We start from the raw sequence: 23,432 nt of genomic DNA, 5'->3' as shown, positions 1-23,432 counted from the left end.
TTTCCATCCCCATCCTAGCACCCCACTGTTATCTAGAATGATAATTTGCTTCTCATGTTTTGTCAGAAAAGCGTCCCCCTGATATCCAGCAATACCCCACCGGTAGGTCTACATTCGTTTGATCATGCATTGCATTGGCGTTGTTGTTTTCTACGTGTCTTTGTCTATGTTCATGCCAGCTCTCGTTCGTTACTATGATTTCCTATGGCACTTTCGTTGGTACCCATTGTTTAGATATCACGCACTCCACCAATCTGTTATGCATGTATGTATGATGCCCTCACTTACAGACTAGTCTATGCTATAATCAAATGCTCTTATACCACAGTCTATAAATAGACAGCGGAGTCGTCTTACATCCCTGCTAGCGTCTCACAAGCGCTCTGTGCGTAGACAACCATTGAAACTCGCACTGCAAATACCTGTGCTGCATACCCCTCAGCGCGTCGATTCCCGATCGACAATGATCAACAAAAACAATCCGTGCCAGGAATTTCAACCGCGACGCTCCAGCAACAGCGTATGCGTACCACATTAGTCAAGGAATGTGATCCGCACGGTCTAGAATCTGCTAGATCCATCGGAGTTGAAAAGCGCGACGTGCGAGGAATTCGCCAGCGGATGATGAGAACACAATTGCCGGATCCCCACCACAGGCTTTTCCGATCAAGACACCGATCGAGATAAATATACACAGTACTCCGTACAGGGGAAGTGGGGTTCACATTCTGCGCTTTGGGGTTTGGATGTGCCGCTGATGATTCTAGACTCTGGTCTTATCTTATCCTTACTTGGGGAGGGTTTTGTAGAGATGAGATATCATGAATCAGGTTGACCGATGCTAATGTTTCATTTTAACCGTCAGGATTCGTGATTGCGAAATTCTTCTTCTTGACTTTTAAATATAAATTTGTGCTTCTGATGTTTGCGTGTTTCAAATAGCAGGGGCTTCCCAGCTGTCGCGTTTGATTTTCATCAGGTTGGACTGTTTGTGTGGGAAGCTTACTTCGCCTTCTTTGTAGAAGCCTGCTTTCTGGAGATACTCGAGGACCCTATTTGTTTTTCTTTTGTTAGTCCTTCTGTGGGCATAACGTTCGGCTATGGAGGGGATAACTTACTTTGTGTTGTCCACTCGAGGCTCTAGCATGACTGTCTCGGTGCGCTGGTCTGAGAGCCAGCAGTAGTGCACCAAGGCGCTCAGCCAAATTTGCACCCGGTGCGCGCCACGGTACTCCTGCTCTCCGACCAGCAGGTGGATTCCCCGGTCGTAATTGCCGCGCCCCCGATGAGCTGTCCCAGACGGTCTTCTTTGACCCAGTAGATCTCGAAGTACCCGAAGGGTTTGCCGTCCCAGCATCCAATCACCGGGAAGCTATGTCGACTTTTCAGGTTGTTGCGGAGAAATTCTTCCTGGTGGGAGATGGGACCGGCCTCTCCCCATGCTGCGCTGACTCTTGGGTCGTTCATCCACTTGTGCAGGTAGTCGAGGTCCGAAGGCGTGTTCGAGACCACTGGGTCACTGGTTGAGGCTGAAGAGGTATGTGCTTTACTTGGTGCCCCTCCCGGCCCCTGAGTCTTCTGTGAGGGGAGGTACGGGACACGGAATGAGAGGTATTGCCCGACGCTGGGAATGTATCGAATGTAGAATACGTCTCCCTGGTGTGGTGGCTTAGGTCTGATTGGGTGTCGGACTCCATTTGTGAAGATGTACTGAGTGGCTGGCGGGGGGTAGAAAGTTGGAAGATTGGTGCTGGAGGCAAACGGCCCTTCGTTGGGTGCGTAGTGGCCAGTGTCGCTAGGCGGAGGACCAGAATCAGCGAGGTACATTGTCTCACGGGTTGGAGACGACAGCTGGCGGGTATGATGCGACGAGCCGGGTACATTCTGCCCTATATTCAGAGGGCTCAAAGAGAAGACGAAAAGACGGGGATCGATTTGCCAGAAGGAGCGTCGGCTCACGAACATCGCCTCCCAGGACTCGTTATCGAAGGCATCCGGGCCTACGGATGAATCCTCGGTGGCAATCAATCCCATCCGTTCCAGCTTCTGAAGTACGTTTCGTCCCTTGAAGATGCCCTCACGCTTGATATTGACCCGCCATTCGCCCTTCGGTCTGCCCGCCACGGGCGTGCGCGACGAAGCCTCCGTCTCAAGGTGAAGGTCGGGTTCGGGCTCGTGGAAGTACCACCAGAGAGTGACCCAGAGCATCATGGCGATCTGGCGTGAAGCGGAGGTGGCGAGTTTATGCTCGTTGTTTGGGGGGCTGACGATGGCTGAGAGGTACAGGCAATCATCCTGCAAGGTCGGTGCTGTGAATCGAGAGCTGTGCGACTGATCGTCACTCTTCCCTCCAGCCTCGCGAGCTCCGTCCTGCGCTCCATCGGATTTCCCCTTCTCCTGGGTATGCTGTCTGGTATACAAGACGATCGTCCATCCTGGAGGGAGTAAGGAGCGACCTAAGTGTGCATCATTGATCCTGAAGGTCAAGCCACCGAACACTGGCGACACTGAGATTAACTGCCCGTTAGGCAAGTGGCAGACGTTGTGGCGCATGACGAGGGATGACCTTTCTAGCCAAGCCAAAGGAATGGGGATTAAGAGAGAAGAGACAGATGAAGGACCGATAGGCCTTAAGAAAGGAGGTGTGCAGAATTCAAAAAAGGACCGGCGTGGAGGCGAGTGGGATGATCCTCCCCATTGCCCCTCATCGCAGCCAACTGATCTCCCCGCTAAGAAAAAAGAAAAAATTAAAAGATCTAATCAATCAGTCAACCAAACTATGAATTGCAGATCAGCAACACTGTTTGATTAGGATCACCACGCCGATATTCCTCCGACGAGTTCATGTCCACGCCAGAAGGGGGGGAAATTGGTTTCAGTTCAGAGATCCTGCAAGAGCAAATTGGGGAGGAAAATGGATGACGCAACAACATTACGCTTTCCTCGAGTTTCAGGTTTTTTGGTCTACAAAACAAACACCACCGAAGATAAGCCATCCATTAGGTATGGTAATAATAAACTAAGCTACACCGGAAAGAAAATACACTTAAGAAGGGGGAGGAAAAAAAGAAAAGAAAAGAAAAGAAAAGAAAGCAAATTAGAAGTCTTCCACCAGGGTGCCAATATTCCGCTGCCGCGCCAGCTGAACGAGATCTCCGCCAGTGACCAAGTCCATCAATCCCATCCCCACACCCTTGAAAATCACATTGCCTCGCTCAGCCCACTCGCGTAAACTTTTGCCATCGTCTGTCTCTTCGTCCTGGTCTTGGGCAGCACAGCGCACCATCAACAGCTCGCCCAGCTCCACAACTTGATTCGGCTTGATCTCGGCCTGAATCAGCTCTCCGGCCTCCTTCAAAGCCGCCTCAAGACTGTCCACAACCACAACTCCGCTACGCTTGACGTGTTTGTGGAAATGCCGATGCGAACCGTGTGCCTTGACCTCGTCGCGTATGATCTCTGGAGGCAACTCGCTCATATGTGGTTTGTACGAACCAATGGCGCTGATCAGTCGGCCTTTCCGGCGGGCTTCGTGTGTTGTGAGTATCTCCCCAGGGAAGAGTGGCTGAATAGATGGGGTGCAGCAGAAGATCGCATCAGCTTTGTTCAGGGCATCCTGCAGGATGCGCGAGTACTCGACGAAGTCGCTGCTAACAGCTGAGAACTTCACGTCCCCCCGCCAACTAGAGTTCTCTGGTGAATAGATGTCTCGCAGAAGTTCTGCTGCCCGATCGAAAGATCTATTGATGATGAAGACCCGTTTGATTTCCGACCCCCGCAATGTCAGTGCCAGTCGTATGTGCCAGTACGCCTGCTTGCCTGCTCCGAAGACTACCACTGTGCGCACTCGCTTGCGCTTGTTGAAGATCATTGTAGACGCTAGTGCCGTGCGGAATGGAGTGAGCTCGTGCGCATTGATCAAGCCAAATGGCATGCTTTGCTCGTCAAGCAGAGTCACGCTGCCCTGTGGGGAGGTGTCTCGGGAACCAGCTGAGGGCCATGCGCCCATTGTGTTGGACATCCCAGTATTGACCGGTTGTTTGTTCACACACCCCGACGGCAGCGACTTGCTACTGGAGCTGATCGAGGAGCTTTCGTCTTCCTGCGACGAGACGGTCAAGTCACTCATGTCGGATGACAGCGAGCTCATGGAATCCCTCGATCCGTGCCGACTCCGTGACGCCGTCTTTTCGCCCTCGGGTATATCCAAACCGGTTTCTACGGCACACCCCGCAGTGCCCCCATCCTGGAGCGAGATCATTTTCATGCCGATGGTGCGGCCGGTACTGGCGGGCATGAATAGCGTCGTGGAGCCATTCTTGCGGGTGATTGCAGTTCTTCGGGGTTGATAGGTAGCGGAGCAGCCCTGTTCCTGGTTTCCCGTCGAGTATTCTCGTAAGGCCTGGGCTAGGTTTTGTTGGAGCGATATAATCTCATCGCGGGTCAGCGATAGCAACAGCGAGCGGAGCTGTGCCTGCGAGAGGATGGTCAACGGCATGGGGAAAATCGTAGTATGATATCCTTGTCTCCACAGTTTACAAAAGGATTGTGGACATTAGGAGAATAAAAAGCTATTGTTGTAGGAAAACGAGGTTCCACGGTTGGTGGAGGAGGGACCGAGTTATGGTGGGCGGGCGGACTTGATAAGGACGGAGGGCTGCGAACGGACATTCAACAATTCACCTGCCAGCCAAAACGGACCTAGACTCAGGGGGCGGGGACAGATTAGAATATGACATACTACCAGTATATAAAGATCCGCGACCATTAGCAAAGAAATAGCAAAGAAATTGCAAAGAAACGCAAGCCATCTTGACCGACCTTGGCGTCAGTATCGCATCGAATGAAGAGGACCGAGAGGGTCGGAGAGTCGGCGTTGAGGACCGTGATGACGACGGTCAAGCCTCTGGCCGAGCGAATAATGAACACGGAGCGGAGACAAGACCCATCCACTCCAGTGTACTAGTCCCCGGTGGACAACAATGCTATCTTGCTACTGTGCAGTATGTATATGTATTCAATGATTTATGCTTGCCATGGCATAGCTTGGATATAGTGCGGTTACCGGCCCGGATTCGAAAACATCCCCTCCGCCGCAAAATCACAAAACGCCTCGATTCAAAAGAAAAAAACTTCAATAGCCAAGAAAACAAAGGCAAAAAGGCAAAGAACCAATCAAAATGTCGTGTCTCGCTATGTCCCCCACATATCATCATTATCCCGGACTATATCATCTTCATTAAGGACCCGTAATCCGCTTTCCTTGGCTTCTCGTTTCCTCTGCCGCTTGGTGACCATCCGACTGGGTGTAAGCGGCGTGACTGGCGTAAATGGCATATACGGGCTGTATGGCGTGGGCATCCCAGTTCGAGGACCATTCATAGGTTTCAAGGGGCGCTCCAGGACGGTCGTCTTGGTGGCAGGCGCACTTTGTTGCGGGTAGGCGTCACGGAAGGGCAAAGAGGATGAGCCGTGGCCAGCCACGGACATACTCAAGGGCGCCGGGGCTGGCGCCCGTGGGCCCTTTGACACTCTCTTCTCGCCTGCGCCTTGAATTGTCACCACTGGCGGTGTTGGCGGAGGCGGTGGGTTGTAGAATCGCGGTGTCAGGGGAGGCTGGTCCTCTCCATACGACCTGGATGCCGTCACGTCCGGGGAGCCCAACGGGGAGGAAATTGGTAGCTTCCGAAGAGGAATGCGAGGCGTACGGGGAGTACGCGGCTTGCCAGTGTTTGCCTCAGGGTGAGAGTTGTTATTGAAAAGGGAGAGAGAAGAGATCCTGGACAGGCGAGAACTGGCCCTCGGGCTCGTTGGCATCTTCGCTGGAGGAGGGGGAGGTGGTGCTTCTGACAACCTCGACGAACGATCGGTGAACGGGTTCGTTTGAGCACTATCCGGAGAATGAATCTCACTCTCCTTCTCAGCTGCCCTCCGCTCATCATGTTCCATAACAGCGGCGTACAGCATTTCCATTTCTTCCTGCGCTCTGCGCCGGTCCAATGCAACCACCGACTCGTCAATGGTAGACACGCTGCTGTTATTGGCTATATGAGACCGTGGGCCCTTGCCCAAACTGCTCCAGGATCGATTGAACCCGTTTGGCATACCCGGACTGGGAAGATTGGCAGAGATTGGGGTGACTGGGCTTGGATCCATACTGGGCGGAGGCTTGACAGGCTTCATCATTTCTACCTGCAACGAGAAGTTGGACGATTGCACTGTCCTTCTCAGACGACGCCCTACAAAGAGGAGCAATGTCAGGAGGATCGCGACAAAGATTACGTACGCTCCTACAATGCCACCGATTTGGATGGCGAGGAGAGACTGATCCAAGGTATAAGTAGTGGGGTGGCCGTCAGTCCGACGGCTCAGGTTCGGAATATGAATCAGGAGATTTGACTGTTCCTGGGATACTGATCCAGCAGCAACCACAGGAGATAGTAGAGCAGCAAGGATTAAGTGAACTGGCAACATTGCTTGTTCATGGACCCCAGATAGCAAACCTAGTGATTAAGTCTCTTTATTAAACATAGTGGCGGATCGCAAAAGAGACCGCAAATCCTTTACAGAAAGAGACAGAGTGACACACATCCTGAAAGAAGAGGGGGGTATGAGCGACATATTGAAAGACGGGTTCTGAGTGATTGGATGTGATAGTGTGAAGCGCCAGCCATGGAGAAGGTTGAAGTGCGATGGAGATCCTCCCGTTCTGTGGCTCTATTGGTGCAAGTTACGCGCCCATCTGCACATCCGATCACACACGGCTTTCTGGACCACTGGCTGGTCAGACCTCGATCCTGGTATTACTGTAGATTTTTGGAATCTCAGCACAAATAAGATGGAAGTGCTTCGTATATCTTCGGGATGAGGATGTTGATTGGCACATTCTCGATATTCCCACTTCCGTATCACAACCTACAGACTAGTATAGACCTGTCACTTGCAAACTTAGGGCAAATTCAGGGACAGTATTTCTAACTCTGATTAGCTAGACTTTGTCTACTCCCTAGGTCATCCATCTACTTACTTCTGTTTCAGAGACACTCGATAAGCTTAGGTTGCGTCTGCAGCTTCTTACTAGTCTTAGGGCTCCCTGTCACCCCGAAGGAGCCAGAATCACATACAGTAATATACTGGCAGAGGCTACCATAGGTACATCACATCACATCATATGTCCAAACTTAAACAAACCGCTCTTCAACTGTGCAGTGTCAGTCTCCAGTGACGGAGGGGCCGACACCGTAGTCGGTGAAAGTACCCATGATCTTCTAATGCGGAACGGTCTGGGTTTACGACGCTTATTAGACAGGAGCATGACCTTTCCATATCACATGGCACTATCGTACAATATATACATCAAACATATATACACATGGCTGTCCAGCCGCTAATCTTTCTTTGAAAACAAATCCCGCCAGAATTCCTTGAATCCATATCCTTTAGTTTTATCCTCCTCATAAACTTGTGCGGTAGTTGATGTGCTTAGGGACTCGATAATGCTGGACGCTTTAGAGCCTACCGATTGCGAACGACTGGTCCTCTCCGTCGCGCGCCGTTTAATCTCCTCGGCTAAAGTTGGTGCTACATCGGCGTAGCACGTAGATAATTCACGTTCCAGATTTATGTACGGTTTCTGAGCAACAGGTGGTGCCTGCAGGTTGTAAGAGCGAGTGAGAGTATTGAGATTCTTGACTGCTAGCTCATAAAAAGAGCGCTCTGTTGAAAGATACTGGGGGTCACGTAGTGGCGAAACATATGGCAGCCGGGGGGTTTCTTTGGTTTCGACTTCAGACGACGTAGAGGCTAGGTTTTCGTCGTCGTTCGGATTCGTTGCGGATGGCTCGACATTATAAAGCTCCTGGAACGATCGCTCTATCTTGACTTTCTCTGCCAAACGGGCTTCCGCAGCGGCATAGGCCTGAGCACGCCTCATCTGAGCTTCCAGAGATCCTCCTTCACTCGCAATTAATCTAGCCGCTTGCCGTCTCCATTCGGTTCTTAACCGCTGGCGAAACCGATCAATCTCCCTCGCCAGCTCCTGTTGTTTCTCGATCCACGGGGGAACCAATTCTTGTTTTTGAATCATCTTGTTCATGAAATATTCAGTTGTATCGATGAATGCACTATTTGCATTATGGTCGGTCTCTGTATTGACACCTTTCCCTCGTTTTATTCGATCGAATTGGCCGCGCGACATCGCATCCTCTATCCGTTCGTTCGCAAGTGACGCTAACCCTTGGATCGTCATCGGCATTGGTCGACCACCAGGAGTGAACCTCTCTCGCATTTCTCGCCGCATTGCCTCACGTTCTTCATCCGATACCCCAGGGCTTTGACTTAGGGTGTACGTAGATGTGCGGTCTTTGGCTTCGGCGAGGCGGAGACCAGGCGACCTTGAAGACTTGGGAGAGATACGCATATCAACGGGATTTGGTTGTGGGATTTTGTAGGGTACGCGCATAGGTTTCTTCGAGCTGTCCAGCATGCGCAGTGTGACATCGTGAAGGCTCTCCGTTCCCGACCATGGCTCAGCTGCGGCAGTATCTTGAGTTCCTTGACCTGCACTCGACTTTAGAACGTTAGTTTAGGGATCTCCAGCATCATTGCATATGTACATACAGGCATATCGGCAACTGCATGGGCGGCTGCATGGTCACTTTTGAATGCAGTTGCTGTGATTCTCTCTTCAAGTTGTTTCTTCAGATCATCCGAGAACCCCGCGTGTTCCATATTTTTTCGCGCCGAACGGCCTCCTTCAAGCATGGCCTGTTCTGTCATTTCCGATAATCTTCGCGCCATGGCGCCTTCTTCTTTATGTCCATCTTGTAATTGCGTAGTCTCGCTGTTTTCATTCGCCTTCGAATCTGCATCTCGCCACTGGCTTATCGCGGTGAAACATCTCGATCTCGGACTTTTTGTTGTAGATAATGCGGATAGGTTATTGAGGTTGAAAGCTCCCGCATGCCGTTTGCTCATATCCGCCAATATTAAAGAAAAGCAAACCTGAATGAGTTGTAATGACAGTAGCAGATAGCTCTTATCTCCAACGATGGCCCTGTAACTATAGTCAAACTCACAGGACTATAGGGTGTTATGTCAGCCACTTCCGCGGGCAAAATTGCCGAAAATGTCTTGGCACCTCCGAAGGCTTTCCGACATCTTTTGGAACCAGAGCCCACGACTATACATTGACCTGCACCGGCGCTATTGGTGGCATTCCGTCTATCCAATCAATTGAATTTGGGTTCCTTGAGTCGCAGAAGTTCAGAGAGCACCGGAAACACCGTCAATATGCCCCCGAAAGGTGCCACGACTCGTCTCAACCCGGTCCGTCTGCAGACCATCCCTCACCTTCGAGTCCGTCGTCCGAACCAGCATGAGCAGAACCCCTGTGTGACAGTCATGTCTTCGATGCTGAGTATGTTTGTTCCTGCTTCTAATCCCTGTCGCCGGGACTTTCCAAATAGGACTTTTGCCGTGTTCGATTGTCGAGCTTCCGTGTTCCGGGGGCAGCTCATGGGGCTGTCAACAATTTTTCCACCGGGATGATATGCTAACCTTGGTTTACTGATAGGTTGCTGGGCGTCGGCTGGATACACTGCGGAGGGATGCGCAGCCCTTGAGCAGCAATTGAGGCAATGCATGGACGCACCTGTACGTATCTTGATTTCACTCTGCTACGCTTTTACGCCCAACTTCCTGGCCCATGTCCGCTTTGGAATAGCCGTGCTAATGATATCTTTCTTCTTGTAATATAGAAACCGAAGAGCAACAAGAAGAACACCATCAACTACCACCTCATGAGAATGTACCCCAAGGTCGTCGGTCCCAAGAAGAGGGAGGGTACTCTTGGTTAAGAATTCTTTGACTGCAATGTTTGTTGATATCCCGAAGCGTCGCGCATCATACCGGTTATACGATGGTATCAAGCAAGGTTTTTATATTGGTTGTTGGGGGCTCCCGGGATGGGTGATGAGCGTGGAGGCTCTAGATTGAGTCTTGACGGGCTCGGAAAGAAATCTTTATGTATCTGGAGTTATAGGCTTTTCGTTTGCGGGTGGATGTGAGCTTGTATTACGGGCATCCCCTTCTGTACATTACATGTGCTATGTTATAAAGAAAAGAACATGTTTCAATCCTAACTATTGAGAAGACATAGCTAATGATCATAGTGATTGTGGGCATGTCAACACTTGGACACGATCTACGCGGCTTCAAACTTCAACACCAGTTTATCTCCGCGGGGCTTAATCGTATAGGCGTCGATTGCTTCAATGTTTTCGTCGTCTACGATGGACGTCTTGTAGTTGCTGTAGATGGCCGCCGTTGCTAGTTTGATTTCTATGGGTAGGGGTGTCAGCTTGGGGAAGCTTTATATATGGGGAGCAGTGGTCAACTTACCTTGCAAGGCCAGATTGCTTCCAACACACATTCTTCCGCCACTCCCGAAGGCCCAGAACCACCGCCTTCTTTCTTCGAGGTCGGAATCCGAGTTGACACCTTTAAGCCACCGCTTAGGCTGCCATGCCTCAGGATCCGGATACACATCAGGGTTGCGATGGAGCGAGTATGCCTGCGCATTAACTCTGATGTTTGCAGGGATATCGCTGTACCCAGCCAGGGTACAGGATGGATAAGGTGTGACACGAGGCTGTATTCCAGGGATTGGGGCATGCAGGCGTAACGTTTCCGTAACTACGGCCTCAAGGAGAGGTAATGAATCAACCGCTTTTGCCTGAGGCAGGCCCCTTGACGCACTAGGTGGGGGAAACAGAATCTTAGGCTCGAGAGTCAAGAGCTCTTTCCGCAGCTCTTCTTGCAGGTCCGGATGACGAGAAAGCTCCCAGAACAGGTAAGTGAGGGCGACTGCGCTGGTTTCAAAACCAGCAGTGAGCTGGTCATACATTTCGCAGGCAATCTCGATCCGCTGTTGCTCCGGGCTCTCTTCTGTGTTTCCCTTTTGTGAGGACTGCTTTATCATTGCTTGCTGGAGCTGCTTGTATGCCACAGGCTCGACACCGGCGTCGGTCGATTGCAGGCATTGTTCTGCTCTGTCACAGAGGTCTAAACACCAAGCATCAAGCGCCGCGTTGGCCTCATCGCACCATCTAGGAATCAAAGGAATACCAATGGACTTCGTCCAGGATACAAGGCCAGGAACTTCCTGGTGGTAGAACTCATACGGTTTCCTGCCCTGGTAGTAGTGGAGCATCCTCTGCCGGAAGGGTTCATCTTGAAGCCAGTTGGTTCCATTCGCCAAGCCAAAGAGATACGCTGATACAAAGTCTATGGCGAGTGCCTGATTGAGATCATGGACCTCCATAGGCGCGTTTGAGGAGACTGCTTCTTGGATCATTGGAAAGAGGCGATCGAACAAAATAGTCTCCGAGATCAGACGCATATGAGGCGAGGACTGCAAGTATGACTTGCTATAAATATTAGATAACATCCTTTTACGAACAGAATGGGGCTTGCTGCCAATCATGGTAAACATGCTGACGGTGCTTTATAGGATGAAGCCTTTTATCAGCTCTAGTCAAGACAGTCACAGTTTGATAGAGTATAACCTTACCCGAGTGACCCGAATACCCGTGGATACCATTCATGCTTTTCGAATCCGCCTGTGTAAACGGTTTTGATACCACCTTCAACACAATTGATGGATATCTCTGATGGGGAAAGCCGCACAATCGGCCCAAGTATTTCATGGGCAGCCTGGATGGTCCGGTTGTTTTGACTCCGGAAACGCTTCCAGAGCATCCAAGCAGGAGATATAGGAACTGTCCAGTGCGCATTGGGGATCTTGGACAGTGGTGAGAGGAATAGGGGATACACAATACATTTATATAACAAGGTAATTGACAAGACAATCGCTGATATAGCTACTATAGGCGATCCGGCCATGGTTGCAAATGTTCACTTGGCATCAAGATCAGACAAGGGGTGTGACAAAGAGGACTCTAGGAGACTTGTGTGCAACCAGGAGAAGGGATAATGGATACCTTGTATTTAACTGCAAGACTCGCCAGCCATTATCAGGTTGAAAAAGCGGTCGATGCCGAGGGACCCTTGCTACAGGGTGGACCTACCATTAGGAGAAGCTTCCCCCGCATATAGAAACTTTTGACGAGAGGAGTCGAGTTGGCAATCCTTTGGGGAAAAGACACGATAACAAACCCCGTATCCGATGAGTGCCCGGTGATCTAAGAAGACCACTATGAATCTATTTAGTAATGAGTGGCGTCTCTATGGTTGAATTGTTCCTTCAGTCTGCAAACACCCCACATTTGAAGAGACCTGATAAGGAAAGGTTGAAGAAAGTGCGGAGATAAGATTTATTGATTTATCGGAGCTGATAAATAAGCGCAGGATTGAATCTGATTGGAAATTCATTTATGACATAATGCCCGAATTCCCACAACGCAATATCACAATCACGACCCTTGTCTTGTATCTTTAGCTACTAGGTCTTCTTTTTCAATGTGTGTGGGTGTAAAATATCTCCTCTGACAGTTTTTGCCATGAATCCTTTGCCATCCGAAGAGTATTCGAGTGTCTCACACCATGGCCTCACTGCTATGTTCCCAGGCTGATGGTCCAAACAGCCTTTGCCTTATTGTTGATTGCAACATGTCCTAAACCACCGTGGAAAGGACCTTAGAGATATACGTTCACAGACAGATTATGATGTCGGTAATGTTTTAGACTAGAGTACATATGTGAGTCGTGTACATCTACAAACAGTTTCGGATACTCATGTACTTTCAAGGAAATCGCCACTAGACCTCTTCAGCATTCTTCGCCTTTAGAAAACAGCTTAGATCTTCACTATGTTGTCTAAACTACCTGTGGAGATAATCTATCTCATTGCAACTTATCTACCATCTGCCAGTGACTTAATACATATCGCGCAGACCTGCAAACGATTGTATGGGGTTGTATCTGCCGAGGATGGGCGTGTTTTTCGCGCATTTATTGAGCATCGGTTTCCTGGCTTTGTACCGTCTTCATTCTGGAAAGATACTACCCAAGCTCTGACATCTCGCTCTCGAGCTCTGGACAAAAATGCGGTAGTTAGTCGCTTCGTTGCGAAGCCTCCTACTCGTGCTGAATTGGGAATTACAACGCGAACCGACAGACCCACCCTTGGATATCGCCCTGCAATTGATTCATATGAAACCTGGAACGGGAGCACATGGGCGGACCGCAGGGAGGTGCTCGCTTGGGGCGGCGGGCATGAGATTGTCATGAAAATCAAACAACATGGAAAAGCCCGGAATCACCAATGGGCCATTTTCGATGATTTGGATGTCGTCAGCAGCCATGATGACATCTGTGGTCTGCATATCCTGCGACCGGGGCATTATCGCAAAGCGGACGATAAGGAGCATGTAATCTTTGGTCGAATGCGCGGCGAGCTTCTCCATGTTGCACTTAAGCCTAACGAGGACACACATGAATACGTGCAGCGATACCAGACATCTAACTCTGGGCTCGAACATATCGATCTGAGCGAAGGACCAGACCCGATTCTGGCTGCACATGACAAAAATGGAACGATCAATTTTTACAGTACTACCAAGGATGACGACGTGGTTGAACCCTTTGGGCATATTGTAATCGAATCAAGGCTTGCAGCACGTAATAAGTGCTCTAAATTTCTATCTCCGACCCTATTTGCTATAGGCACAGGGCGCTCTGAGAATGCGCTGGCTATCTCTTCCATTTCATCGGAACGGTTGGCGCTGGAGCGAGAGATCAGCGTGCGCTCATTAGATATTGACGTACGGCTTGGCTCTACTGCAAGTGTCATTGTCAATGCAATGGCACCTCTATGCGGACAGGTTACTACGGGGTCCCCTGGCAGTACATTCCTCGCTGCTTGGGGTGATCGTCTAATCAGGTACGATCTCTTGCCCCTATCAATGCTTGTCGATACAGCTGACGATTGCGCAGACTCCATGACGTTCGTTCAAACCGGGCATTCGAGTCCACTTATAAAGACCCAACCGACCAAAACCAAATTTACTCCCTTCACCCTTTTGGCCATGACAGATTTCTCGCAGGAGCCGGCGCAGATGCCGTGGTGAAGATCTTCGATCTCCGGATGCCAAAAACCTACAGTTACACAGATTCCAGGGCTTCTTCCATTTACCAGCACAGCGTGCGCCGTCGAAAAGCCTCAGGAGGAGAGATTGCACCCCCAGTAGAGAGCATCAAGTATCCCCGCAAAGATTTCTCGATGTTCCTGTTCTACGCACCGCCACTGTACCCAAATGCCCCTCGGAGGCGCCAACGTGAATCCACTCCTTACCGCGGTGCCATATACTCCCTGTGCTCACCGTCACCTCTGTCGCCCACGGTATACGCCGGGATCACTGACGGTGTCGTTCGACTAGACTTCATGTCAACTGATGACTTGACTGGTTCGTGCAGGGATTGGTATCGGGAAATGCTTGATATAGACCTAGAAATTCAGGAGGACATGACGATTTACAACCCTGAGCGAGTTCTGGATTTGTCTGGGTACGAACGGCCGGAACCTGATGACACGACGACAACTTCTCCATTGAGGACACAGAAGAGGTTCGCGTATATTGATGAGAGTAATATCAAAAATGAGCAGCTGACGGGTTGGGACCGGAGGTGGAACCCGATGGAAAGATTTGCAGCCTGGAGACGTCGGGATTGAAATTGGATGGCTTGATGACCCCTATAACGTTTTGTTCCTCTGTTGGCATACAATCTCGGAGTGTTGGTTTTTGGTGCTGTTGGTTTGTTGCTTGGTAGTTAACTATCAATATAGGGTGGTCGATGTTTATGGTGGGGACTCTTAGATAGGGAAGTATTCGGTTGGTTCATGGGTTTTTAAAGGTCACAACAGTAATTTAGAGACAATTGTTAAAAATTTTGACTTTTTGTTTAGGTGAAAGTTTGCACGAATAATTGAATAGAAGTCCCAGCTCCATCAGCGCCTTGCTTGTAGTTGTGAATAAAGAAATGGGCAAAACGATCTAAATATGTAAACCTAGATCTAAGGGTCTAAACTTTTGTAGAGCATATTAAAAAGTGGATGGTATGCTGAACATGACGACAGCCGGCACAACCCAACTCGATCCACTAGCCTCAACTTAATCCTCGAACTTGAACGACTTGCCTCCGGAGATATCGATGGGACCACCACGGTAAGAACCACGCTTCTTCTTGTTCTTCTCTTTCGTGAAGCCCTTGCCACGAGTTACCGAGAGATCCTTGAAGGCTCTGTCAGCATAGGCATAGGGGACGTAGTCGTTTGAAAGCAGGTGGTCGGTAGGCTGTTCACTGAGAAGAGCCAGAGGAGTAGGGCGGGCGCCAGTGTGCTTTTTCCCATATCCGGGGGCCGGGCTAGCACTAAACGAACCGGTCACCGGTGTCGAAATGTTAGTAGATTTCTGAGCACCCGAGTCGGAGTTTTGAACTGTTTCACTGCCGGAGGAACTCTGAGAGGATGAAGAAGCCTTGTTGCCCTTTCCGTCTTCCTTGTCCGAGTCGGAGGAAGAGGAAGAATCAGAGTCGGAGTCAGAATCGGATGACGAGTCGCTGCTGCTGCTGTCACTGGCTGAGGACGATGATGAAGAGTCTGAGGGCGAGCTGTCTTCCTTAGCAGCGACCTTTGTCTTCTTATTCTGAGGGGCTTTGTCTGACTCGGATTCGGACTCAGAAGAAGAGGAATCAGACTCGGCCTTCCGCTTAGTACCCTGAGGCTTGGCAGGAGCAGGGGCTGCCGCCTCCTCCTCGCTCTCATCATCAGCATCGCTATCGGAGGCAGAAGAGGAAGAGGAAGATGAAGAGGAAGAGGAAGAAGAGGAAGAGGAAGAGGAAGAGGACGAGGACGAGGAGGAAGAGGAGCGCCTAGATTGTTTCTTCGACTGCGCTTTCTGCGCATCGTTCATCTCAACATCAGAATCGCTCGACTCATCCGAACTGCTGGAACTTTCTTCGCTGCTGCTGGAACTGCTGGAGGTCTCTGATGAGCTGGAATCGGAAGATTCCTTGGTAGCCTTTCCGGTACCTGCCCACTTCTCGAAAATTTCGATCAAATGTGGCACATTCTTGGTGTCGGACGGCGACTTGCTAACGGATTTGCTGACTTGTTCTTTCGAAAAGGCCTTGCTGGTACTGGTGAAGCCAGATTCGATAAGAAAAGCTTCAATCGAGGCGATCAGCTGGGGAGGAATAGATGGTGCGCTCTTGGCCTTTCGAAGCCGAAAATTGTCAGTAAATCAATCCTGGTTGAATGACTAGAACCATCCCACCTTCTTATCCTGAGCCAACTTGGCAGGAGAAGATTTCTTTCCAGCCATAATGATAGTTTTATATTCAGCGTCTCCCAGATACAATGACTGTGTTATCACTGTACGAAGTACTGAACCTTCGTCTATAGGTTTTCAAAGGTTTCCTTGGAGCAAACAATAAAAAAACAAAAAAAAAAAAAAGGGCAAAAAACGCTAAGAAAGCGGTCAATTATAGCGCATTCTGTGATTGGCCAACCAAAGTATCACAGACAGTTTCATTCACGTGGGCCCTCGTGACATGCTGAGTTTCAGCCAATCTATGCAAACCAACAATACTCCACTGGAATCGTGAAGAGGAAAAGTACGACTAAGTTGAGGTTATGAGATGTAATCAATCAAAAGGATTCAAGATGTAGAATATGTGACTATGAATTCCCAATTCTAGGTTCTTCAACTTCGAGTCTATCAAATAGACGGCAGCTGGCTGCACTATATCAACCTCCGGGACGCAGTACATACTCCGTAAGTATGCAGTCACCACGAGCTCTCCGCCCGCTGGTTACTAGCGCCCGCCGTCCATTCCCCCAGTACGTAGCTACTGTACAACTACCGGCTCGCTCCTCTCTGTGGGCTCTTGATTCAACGCCAGCAATCCATGCTGCCACTATTTGGCTTTCTTTCTATACTTTGACATTTCTTTTAATTTTTCTGAGTCAACTACCTCACCAGCCGTCCTCCAAACACGGCGCGCACCGTGTAGCCTAACCCCGATACACCCGATCATGTTCACCTGGCCTCTGGTACCTCCTAAGTAAAACAGGCTCCCGGCAATTGGAAAGCAATAATGAATGGTCGTGATCGCTCGCGGGGCCCGCATCCCGGCGAGATCCCCCCTCAAAGGGATCCGCGTCGAGTCGGTGAAGGTCGCAATGGAGGTCATACTGGGCATGGTGAGGCTACAATGTCGAGGGCTGAGAAATTCGAAGATGAGAAGAGACGGATCATCCAAAGCTGCTTCACAAGGAAAGATGGCGATGGCACGTGTATGTATCTCTCTTGTTGCGCAATGTTGGTTTAGTCGCTTTGCCTTGATTGAAATGGGCTTCGTCATGTCAAATCGTGTATAATAGGTGGCCGCTTTCTCATCTGCCGCGCCTGCTAAGACCTGGACGAAGATCTTTGCACGGCGAAGGGTAGGACCAAGCGCAAACCATGGAGGGTGGATTCGCGGATTGCTTGCTGACTTGTCCTACTGTTCCTAGTGGCTGAATCCTACATAACACATGTTCGCATCACGGAAGATGCTGCGTATCCGTCTTCACCCCCTCCGCCCAATTCCCCGCCCGACAACAAAAAGCCTCGAGCAATAATTGTTGCTGTGAGAAAGTCAGGTAGGTGCGTGTGCATAAGGCTAGAGAAAACAATGATGGTTCGTTTTCGATTGGGAAAACTTGGATGTTAGACGACCTGTCTGCGATACAATCGTTCAATGCTTGGGTACCATCGTCTCCATTGGAACAACAGCAAAAACAATGGGCCTCAAATGTTGGCTTTGTGGTGACAATTGGGAAGCCCTATTACTGGCAGGCCAGGACATCTAAGGAGAAGGAGTTCTTTATCGGTAGTTTGGTGAAAATCTACAAAAAATATACCGCGGGGAAGATACCGGAGCTAATAGGCTTCGATGATCTCGAGCGACAATTTCTTGTGGGCATGCCCCCTCCAGGCCCTAAACACCCTGGCCAAGGACCCCCGCGACCTGATGTGGCACTTCCTCCTCCAGGCCCACCATATTCAGCCCATGGTAGCCGGCCTCAGTCTCCTTACTCGAGTCGTGCACCTAGCCGGGATGGGCCTCGTCGGCTACCCTCTGAAGAGCAATCCCTAAGAGCCCAACGAAGTCGGGATCAGATGGGTAGACCATCTACTGCCCAGTCTGGTCAATCTGGGAGAAGCATCCCCCCACCGCCTGTACCGCCTCAGCACCCCCGCCAGTTCCCCCTGACCAGCGAGACCAGCCACCTCCCCGCTCAACTGAGCGCCTTGCATCTGAAAACCGTATGCACAAGTCACCTGTATCTCCCGAATCGAGGGGCTTGGACATTCCTACCAGTTTACTGGCCGCTTCGGCTTCGAATCAGCGGGATCGACCCAGTGGAGAGTCTGAACGTAACCTAGTTACACGCCCTGAGGTCCAGCCACCGCCATTACGCGATGGGAAAGGTGTGCCAGAGCCAAAGCCTCGCACTGAGGATTTGGCTTTCAGCTCGCCTAAGCACAACAAAGACGGTTCCCGGCCTACCACGCACAATCGGTTCCGAGTGAGAGTCCGAATGCCAACCCAAGTCCAGCAGGCAACCCGGGGCCTAACCCAGCTTTCAATGAAGGCAGTATCAAGAAATCCAGCCCCGAGGCTCCCACGGAGTCTTACGACAATATCGCTCCCGAACACACTCCCGATACGCAACCTGTCGAGATACCACCTGCGTTGAAGCTGGCCACGTCAAACGCTGCCAACGCTCAGACGACCACCGATGTTACCGAAACAACAGCACCTGTAAGCAAGACGGAATCGCAACCCAGCGAATTGGTCCAAGAGGGCGGGCCGATCTCTCCGCCAGCCAGTCCCCCTGAGGTACCCACATCACCTGTTGAAAACGAGGCGGATGCACATCGCCCCGGCCTGGGGCCTATGATCAAGAAAAAGCAGAGCAAGGAAGCTGTCGGGGCATTTCGCAAAGCCGCTACCACTTACGGCGCTTTCAAGCCGAGGCCTGGTGGTGCTGGTGAGAGACTATTAGCAGCCGCAAGGAAACAAAAAGCTGAGGAAAACAATGGGCCCGATGGAATCACTGGAGTGGTGCCCGCGCCCTCACTTCGTACAGCCATTGAACCTGTGGTATCCCCCGAAACACCGGATAAAGAGATACCAGCCCTTCCATCTCCAGCGAAGGAAGTGCCCTCTCCAGCCAAGTCTCCTATACTGGAGCCACCAACAGTTGAAGTAACTCAGGCTGCCGCTGAAGAAACTACTGTTACGTCGGTGGAGACTCAGGAGGAACCGAGAGACACTTCGAGAGCTACCGTGAAAGTCGTTACGGACGATCGAGCGAGGTCTGTGTCTCCATCTCCTGATGGTCGACGCCGCAGACGCCACGAAGACAATACCATCAAATACTGCCAGGCGCTTGGGATCGATCCCAGCAGTATAAGTGGACGTGGTGCAGACTTTGACGACATATTGACTGATCTTGGGTGGAATGGACGCTTGAATGATGAGAAGAAAATCGAAGATCTTGAGGCGGATATCCGCCGTGAGATCGGTCGTGTTGAGGCTACCAGCTGGCTAGGTAATCTTGAGCAGCAAGAAGGAAAGATCGACCAGCTTGCCAAGTTGATTGATAAGACTATCGAAGAGTGTGAAGAGCTGGATAATCTTCTAACTCTGTACTCGCATGAACTCAATGTAAGTCACCAAGCCCGCACAACGAATATTCCGTCACTCTGTCTGTACATGCTGTTCTGCGTATTTTCTAACTCCGCGAACAGACCCTTCATGATGATGTATCATATATAGAAACGCAGTCTCAAGGTCTGCAAGTACAGACCGCCAACCAGAAACTACTCCATAACGAGCTTCAAAATCTGCTGAAAACTCTTTCTATCTCCTCTGTTGACTTACGCTCCTTGAAAGAGGCCTCGCTCAGTAACCCTGACGGGCTAAAGGATACTGAGACTGCATTGTCAACGCTGTATAAAGCTATGTTGATGATTGATTCTGATATATGGCAGAATAAGAGGCGATTAGCCGATGCGGCTGGGGATCACGGCAGTGTGGGTGTGTATGCTGATACGGAAATTGGCCAAATGCGTGCGATCAAGGAGAAGAAAGAGGAGTATCGCTCACAGTCCCGGTTGTTCTTGCAGCGACTTAAGCAGTTTATGGCTATTGCTTACAAGGTTGCTGAACAAAAAAGGGTCGACACTGCTGCTAATAGCACGAGAGATCCTATGAAACTCGACAGTCGAGCACGAGAATACTTCCGCCGGGAGCTGTGGATGTATAATGCCTTGATGCTTTTCGCAAAGGAAGTCAGCAGTGCAGAGTGGCATGGGCTTATCAATCTGTACGAACAACAGGCTAAACAACCTTACCAGAATGAGTTTCGGGACAATAGCCTTGCTTGGAAAAAGGCGTCGAGAAAGCCCTCTGGAGAGGAGCACGAGCTTCTGTTCACACATCAGGAGAAAGAGAAGGAAAATGAAGGCATCACACTGGCTGCCAGAAAGTTGACCGTGAAACGAGGAAAGACTATGAGGGCTGCAGCGGGTCTACGGCTCCCTTCTGGTGACAAACAGCATGGACGTCTGGAACCTTATGAAGCGTTTGCAGGGGCTCTTCATGAGACCTTGAGCATGATATCAGAGGAGCAGAATTTTCTAGTTCACTTCTTCCACCTAAGCTCACTGTCGCACGTCGATTTCCCTGACCTCGTTGCATCTGCTCACCCTGAGGAACGCCGGTTACCCGACTTTGGCGCCAAGCAGTTGCACGATACCGATCGAGGAATGGCAAAGAAGGTGGAACAGATTATGGACGAACTATTTTCATTCTGGCCGAACGATATGCAGAACCTTGTGGATTTGTCCATCCAGGTTGATCCTCTGTAAGTACATCACGAAGCAACCCCTTTCTTGCCGCGCTAACTTGTTACAGACAAGGAATAGGCATCCTGTTTGCTTTGGAAAAGGCTGTTCTGGATTTTGAAGACACCAACCAAGACTTCATTGTTCATTCACTCCAGAAACTCCATTCCCGGTTGATTGGTCTCTTTAATCGCTTTGTGGACGAGCAGATACGTGGAATTGAAGACACCAAGGTTAAGGTGAACAAGCGCAGGGGGGTCATCTCCTTCATGCGCGTCTTTCCCCATTTCTCCGCGGCTGTTGAAAATATGCTGTCACAGCCCGCACACGAGTTCTGTGATATTCGAATCAGCGTTAACGAAGCTTACAACCGCATCAACCGTGCCATGTGGGAGTCACTTAAGTTTATCGCCAAAGAAGCTCCTGGTCAACCTCACGGCGCAGCGGCAACTTCGGGCGACCCAGAAGACAAGGAGGCACTGAACTATCACATACTTCTGATCGAGAATATGAACCATTACATTGAGGAGGTAGATGTTCGAGGCCTACCGGTGCTAGAAAAATGGCGCGAGCGGGCTTACCAAGATTACCATGAACATATGAAGCTTTATCTAGACTCTGTCATTCACCGGCCACTGGGCAAGTTACTTGAGTTCGTGGAATCAGCGGAAAGCTTATTGGCGACCACAAGCAACCCGGCAGATATCTCGAGCCGCCCTAGCCATTCGCGCTCGGTAGCGAAGAAAGTTTTAGCCATGTACGATGCGAAAGAAATGCGGCGTGGTATTGAGGCGCTCAAGAAACGGGTGGAGAAGCACTTTGGCGATGCCGATGACCCTGGACTCAGCCGTAGCCTTGTGTTGAAGGTGCTGCGAGAATGTGAGAGTCGGTATGAGGGGGCGTATGATCGCACTCGACGCGTCCTCACTACGGTGTACGAAGGCCAACTAGACCTCGAATGGCGTATGGAGGATGCAATTACCATGTTCAAGAAATAACCGGATGCCCTGTGTACTAACAAATCAGCACCTCTTCTCTGTCTGCTTGGGTGTTCATTTTTCCCTCTGAGATTCTGCCTTCTACAAGTACCCTTTCTCTTTTCTGTTCTATTTGCACTGGTTTGCTGGATGGGGAGCAACGGAAGCATTTATCCTTGTCCATGGGTCATAGAAATGGGGCGTCTGGATTGAGTAATACTGCGTTATATCACCGTTCTCATGTTCTTTTTTGCCTTAGTTTATCATTCTCCTGCATGATCCATGACTATTGGTGGTATATAGGTGTCTTGGACATCTTGAGGAGGATAGTGATATGAATGTACTATGACCTTGTCACCACTTTGCTGGAGCTTTTATCCTCCATAATGGGCCATATGCGTACAGAGACTGGTTGTTTCAACCAGGCAAGGTGACTGGCGAACCAGAATAACCTTCCCACTGGGAGGTCAACCCAGCGAACCAGGAAACTCAACCAACAAGGAAGAGAGGCAATTGATGGACGATTTCAAGTAACGCGCGTATCATTTTAGCCCCTCCCCACATATGTAATTACAGGTAATATGATCAATTTCTAGAAAAGGTAGACATGGATTATGTGAAAACAGGGGGTAACAAATAAATTAGTACAGTACAGGCATCGTCGAAAAGAAGTGGACGGAATCACCGTACAATGGACCAATCGGCAAGCAATTCTTGTGCTACGAATACTAGGTTCTAAGTAGAAAGGACTCAACAGTAGGGAAATAATGAACGAGAGAAGGAAAGAAGTACGGCACTTGTAGTAATATGGGAAATCCCTTGCTCAGGCCGGATTTTAATTCGCACGGATCCCAGCCATCTTAACAGGAGTTGAGCATGGATGGAGAAAGTAAATGTTTAAGCGGCAACGCGCAACACGCTGGTGACTCTGCAGGAGTTTCAATTACTCCACTACCTTATATTTATTTATACTACTTGATATATCAGATTCTTGAATGCGAACACTCCACTTATCTCGTGCCAGGCTCTCTTCTTCTACCCCTGGTGATACAGTTAACGCGTCTATATATTAAGCCACGGGATTGAAGGCCTACATTAGAAGAATTTCATGTATCGATGAGATGAACTTCTAAACTTTATAGATCAACTTTATGGAAAGCTTCCTTCATCCCTGAGGCTCCACACAAGGTATTATTAGTGCCCAACAAAGAAATGTATCCGATAAGGTTATTATATCGTCTAAGTGTACTATTCCAGCCACCTCGGTGCCACTAATTGCCAGATGCTGTTTTGTTTTCGGAGTAAGAATGGCTCGAATGTACTTCTCAGTTTTTGGGCTAAACTCACGGGCCTTTTCTTCGTATTGGAGGTGCCCTGGACCGGCAGGCATGTGTAGACTATATTGTATTCCATTTAACTACCGTGAAGAAATATGGTATGGGGTATAGATCGACAGCTTTGAGACAGGAGAGCTTCACTTGTGGGGGTGACTTGCCCCCATAACTCTGTCAAAGTTAATATAAATAACACCTCG

General features: G+C 49.9%; 9 protein-coding genes across 9 annotated transcripts; 3 read left to right on the top strand and 6 right to left on the bottom strand.

Annotated features, from left to right (window-relative positions):
* Positions 1 to 934: 934 nt before the first annotated feature.
* ANOM_004338 (siderophore biosynthesis protein) lies at positions 935 to 2,553 on the bottom strand (the record flags this gene model as incomplete). Its single annotated transcript, XM_015549595.1, has 3 exons — positions 935 to 1,052; positions 1,119 to 1,167; positions 1,233 to 2,553. The coding sequence occupies 3 exons, from the start codon at positions 2,551 to 2,553 to the stop codon at positions 935 to 937; spliced, it is 1,488 nt and encodes a 495-aa protein (XP_015408877.1).
* A 544-nt stretch (positions 2,554 to 3,097) lies between these two features.
* ANOM_004337 (putative proline utilization protein PrnX-like) lies at positions 3,098 to 4,498 on the bottom strand (the record flags this gene model as incomplete). Its single annotated transcript, XM_015549594.1, has 1 exon — positions 3,098 to 4,498. The coding sequence occupies one exon, from the start codon at positions 4,496 to 4,498 to the stop codon at positions 3,098 to 3,100; it is 1,401 nt and encodes a 466-aa protein (XP_015408874.1).
* Positions 4,499 to 5,193: 695 nt separating this feature from the next.
* ANOM_004336 (uncharacterized protein) lies at positions 5,194 to 6,474 on the bottom strand (the record flags this gene model as incomplete). The annotated part of the gene is made up of 1 exon (XM_015549593.1): positions 5,194 to 6,474. The coding sequence occupies one exon, from the start codon at positions 6,472 to 6,474 to the stop codon at positions 5,194 to 5,196; it is 1,281 nt and encodes a 426-aa protein (XP_015408875.1).
* A 913-nt stretch (positions 6,475 to 7,387) lies between these two features.
* On the bottom strand, positions 7,388 to 9,378 carry ANOM_004335 (DnaJ family domain-containing protein; the record flags this gene model as incomplete). Its single annotated transcript, XM_015549592.1, has 3 exons — positions 7,388 to 8,569; positions 8,620 to 9,081; positions 9,352 to 9,378. The coding sequence occupies 3 exons, from the start codon at positions 9,376 to 9,378 to the stop codon at positions 7,388 to 7,390; spliced, it is 1,671 nt and encodes a 556-aa protein (XP_015408872.1).
* Positions 9,166 to 10,045, top strand: ANOM_004334 (mitochondrial 37S ribosomal mS37 domain-containing protein; the record flags this gene model as incomplete). Its single annotated transcript, XM_015549591.1, has 3 exons — positions 9,166 to 9,418; positions 9,575 to 9,654; positions 9,759 to 10,045. Coding segments are annotated over 3 exons (390 nt in total), but the record flags the coding sequence as incomplete, so codon positions are not given.
* Positions 10,046 to 10,204: 159 nt separating this feature from the next.
* On the bottom strand, positions 10,205 to 11,904 carry ANOM_004333 (cytochrome P450; the record flags this gene model as incomplete). The annotated part of the gene is made up of 3 exons (XM_015549590.1): positions 10,205 to 10,341; positions 10,402 to 11,429; positions 11,573 to 11,904. 3 exons carry the CDS (start codon positions 11,902 to 11,904, stop codon positions 10,205 to 10,207), a joined length of 1,497 nt encoding a protein of 498 aa, XP_015408870.1.
* Positions 11,905 to 12,830: 926 nt separating this feature from the next.
* Positions 12,831 to 14,692, top strand: ANOM_004332 (F-box domain protein; the record flags this gene model as incomplete). The annotated part of the gene is made up of 2 exons (XM_015549589.1): positions 12,831 to 13,903; positions 13,957 to 14,692. The coding sequence occupies 2 exons, from the start codon at positions 12,831 to 12,833 to the stop codon at positions 14,690 to 14,692; spliced, it is 1,809 nt and encodes a 602-aa protein (XP_015408871.1).
* A 439-nt stretch (positions 14,693 to 15,131) lies between these two features.
* ANOM_004331 (nucleolar and coiled-body phosphoprotein 1 family protein) lies at positions 15,132 to 16,343 on the bottom strand (the record flags this gene model as incomplete). Its single annotated transcript, XM_015549588.1, has 2 exons — positions 15,132 to 16,235; positions 16,296 to 16,343. The coding sequence occupies 2 exons, from the start codon at positions 16,341 to 16,343 to the stop codon at positions 15,132 to 15,134; spliced, it is 1,152 nt and encodes a 383-aa protein (XP_015408868.1).
* Positions 16,344 to 17,118: 775 nt separating this feature from the next.
* ANOM_004330 (GTP-Rho binding exocyst subunit SEC3) lies at positions 17,119 to 21,919 on the top strand (the record flags this gene model as incomplete). Its single annotated transcript, XM_015549587.1, has 7 exons — positions 17,119 to 17,317; positions 17,537 to 17,665; positions 17,737 to 18,189; positions 18,258 to 18,563; positions 18,629 to 19,740; positions 19,824 to 20,941; positions 20,992 to 21,919. The coding sequence occupies 7 exons, from the start codon at positions 17,119 to 17,121 to the stop codon at positions 21,917 to 21,919; spliced, it is 4,245 nt and encodes a 1,414-aa protein (XP_015408869.1).
* Positions 21,920 to 23,432: the final 1,513 nt, after the last annotated feature.

The sequence above is a fragment of the Aspergillus nomiae genome (assembly GCF_001204775.2).
Source record: "Aspergillus nomiae NRRL 13137 chromosome Unknown contig00065, whole genome shotgun sequence".
In the NCBI taxonomy this organism is placed as follows: domain Eukaryota; kingdom Fungi; phylum Ascomycota; class Eurotiomycetes; order Eurotiales; family Aspergillaceae; genus Aspergillus; species Aspergillus nomiae.
The sequence above is the reverse complement of the archived record's forward strand: the minus strand, read 5'-3'. Positions and strand labels throughout refer to the sequence as shown.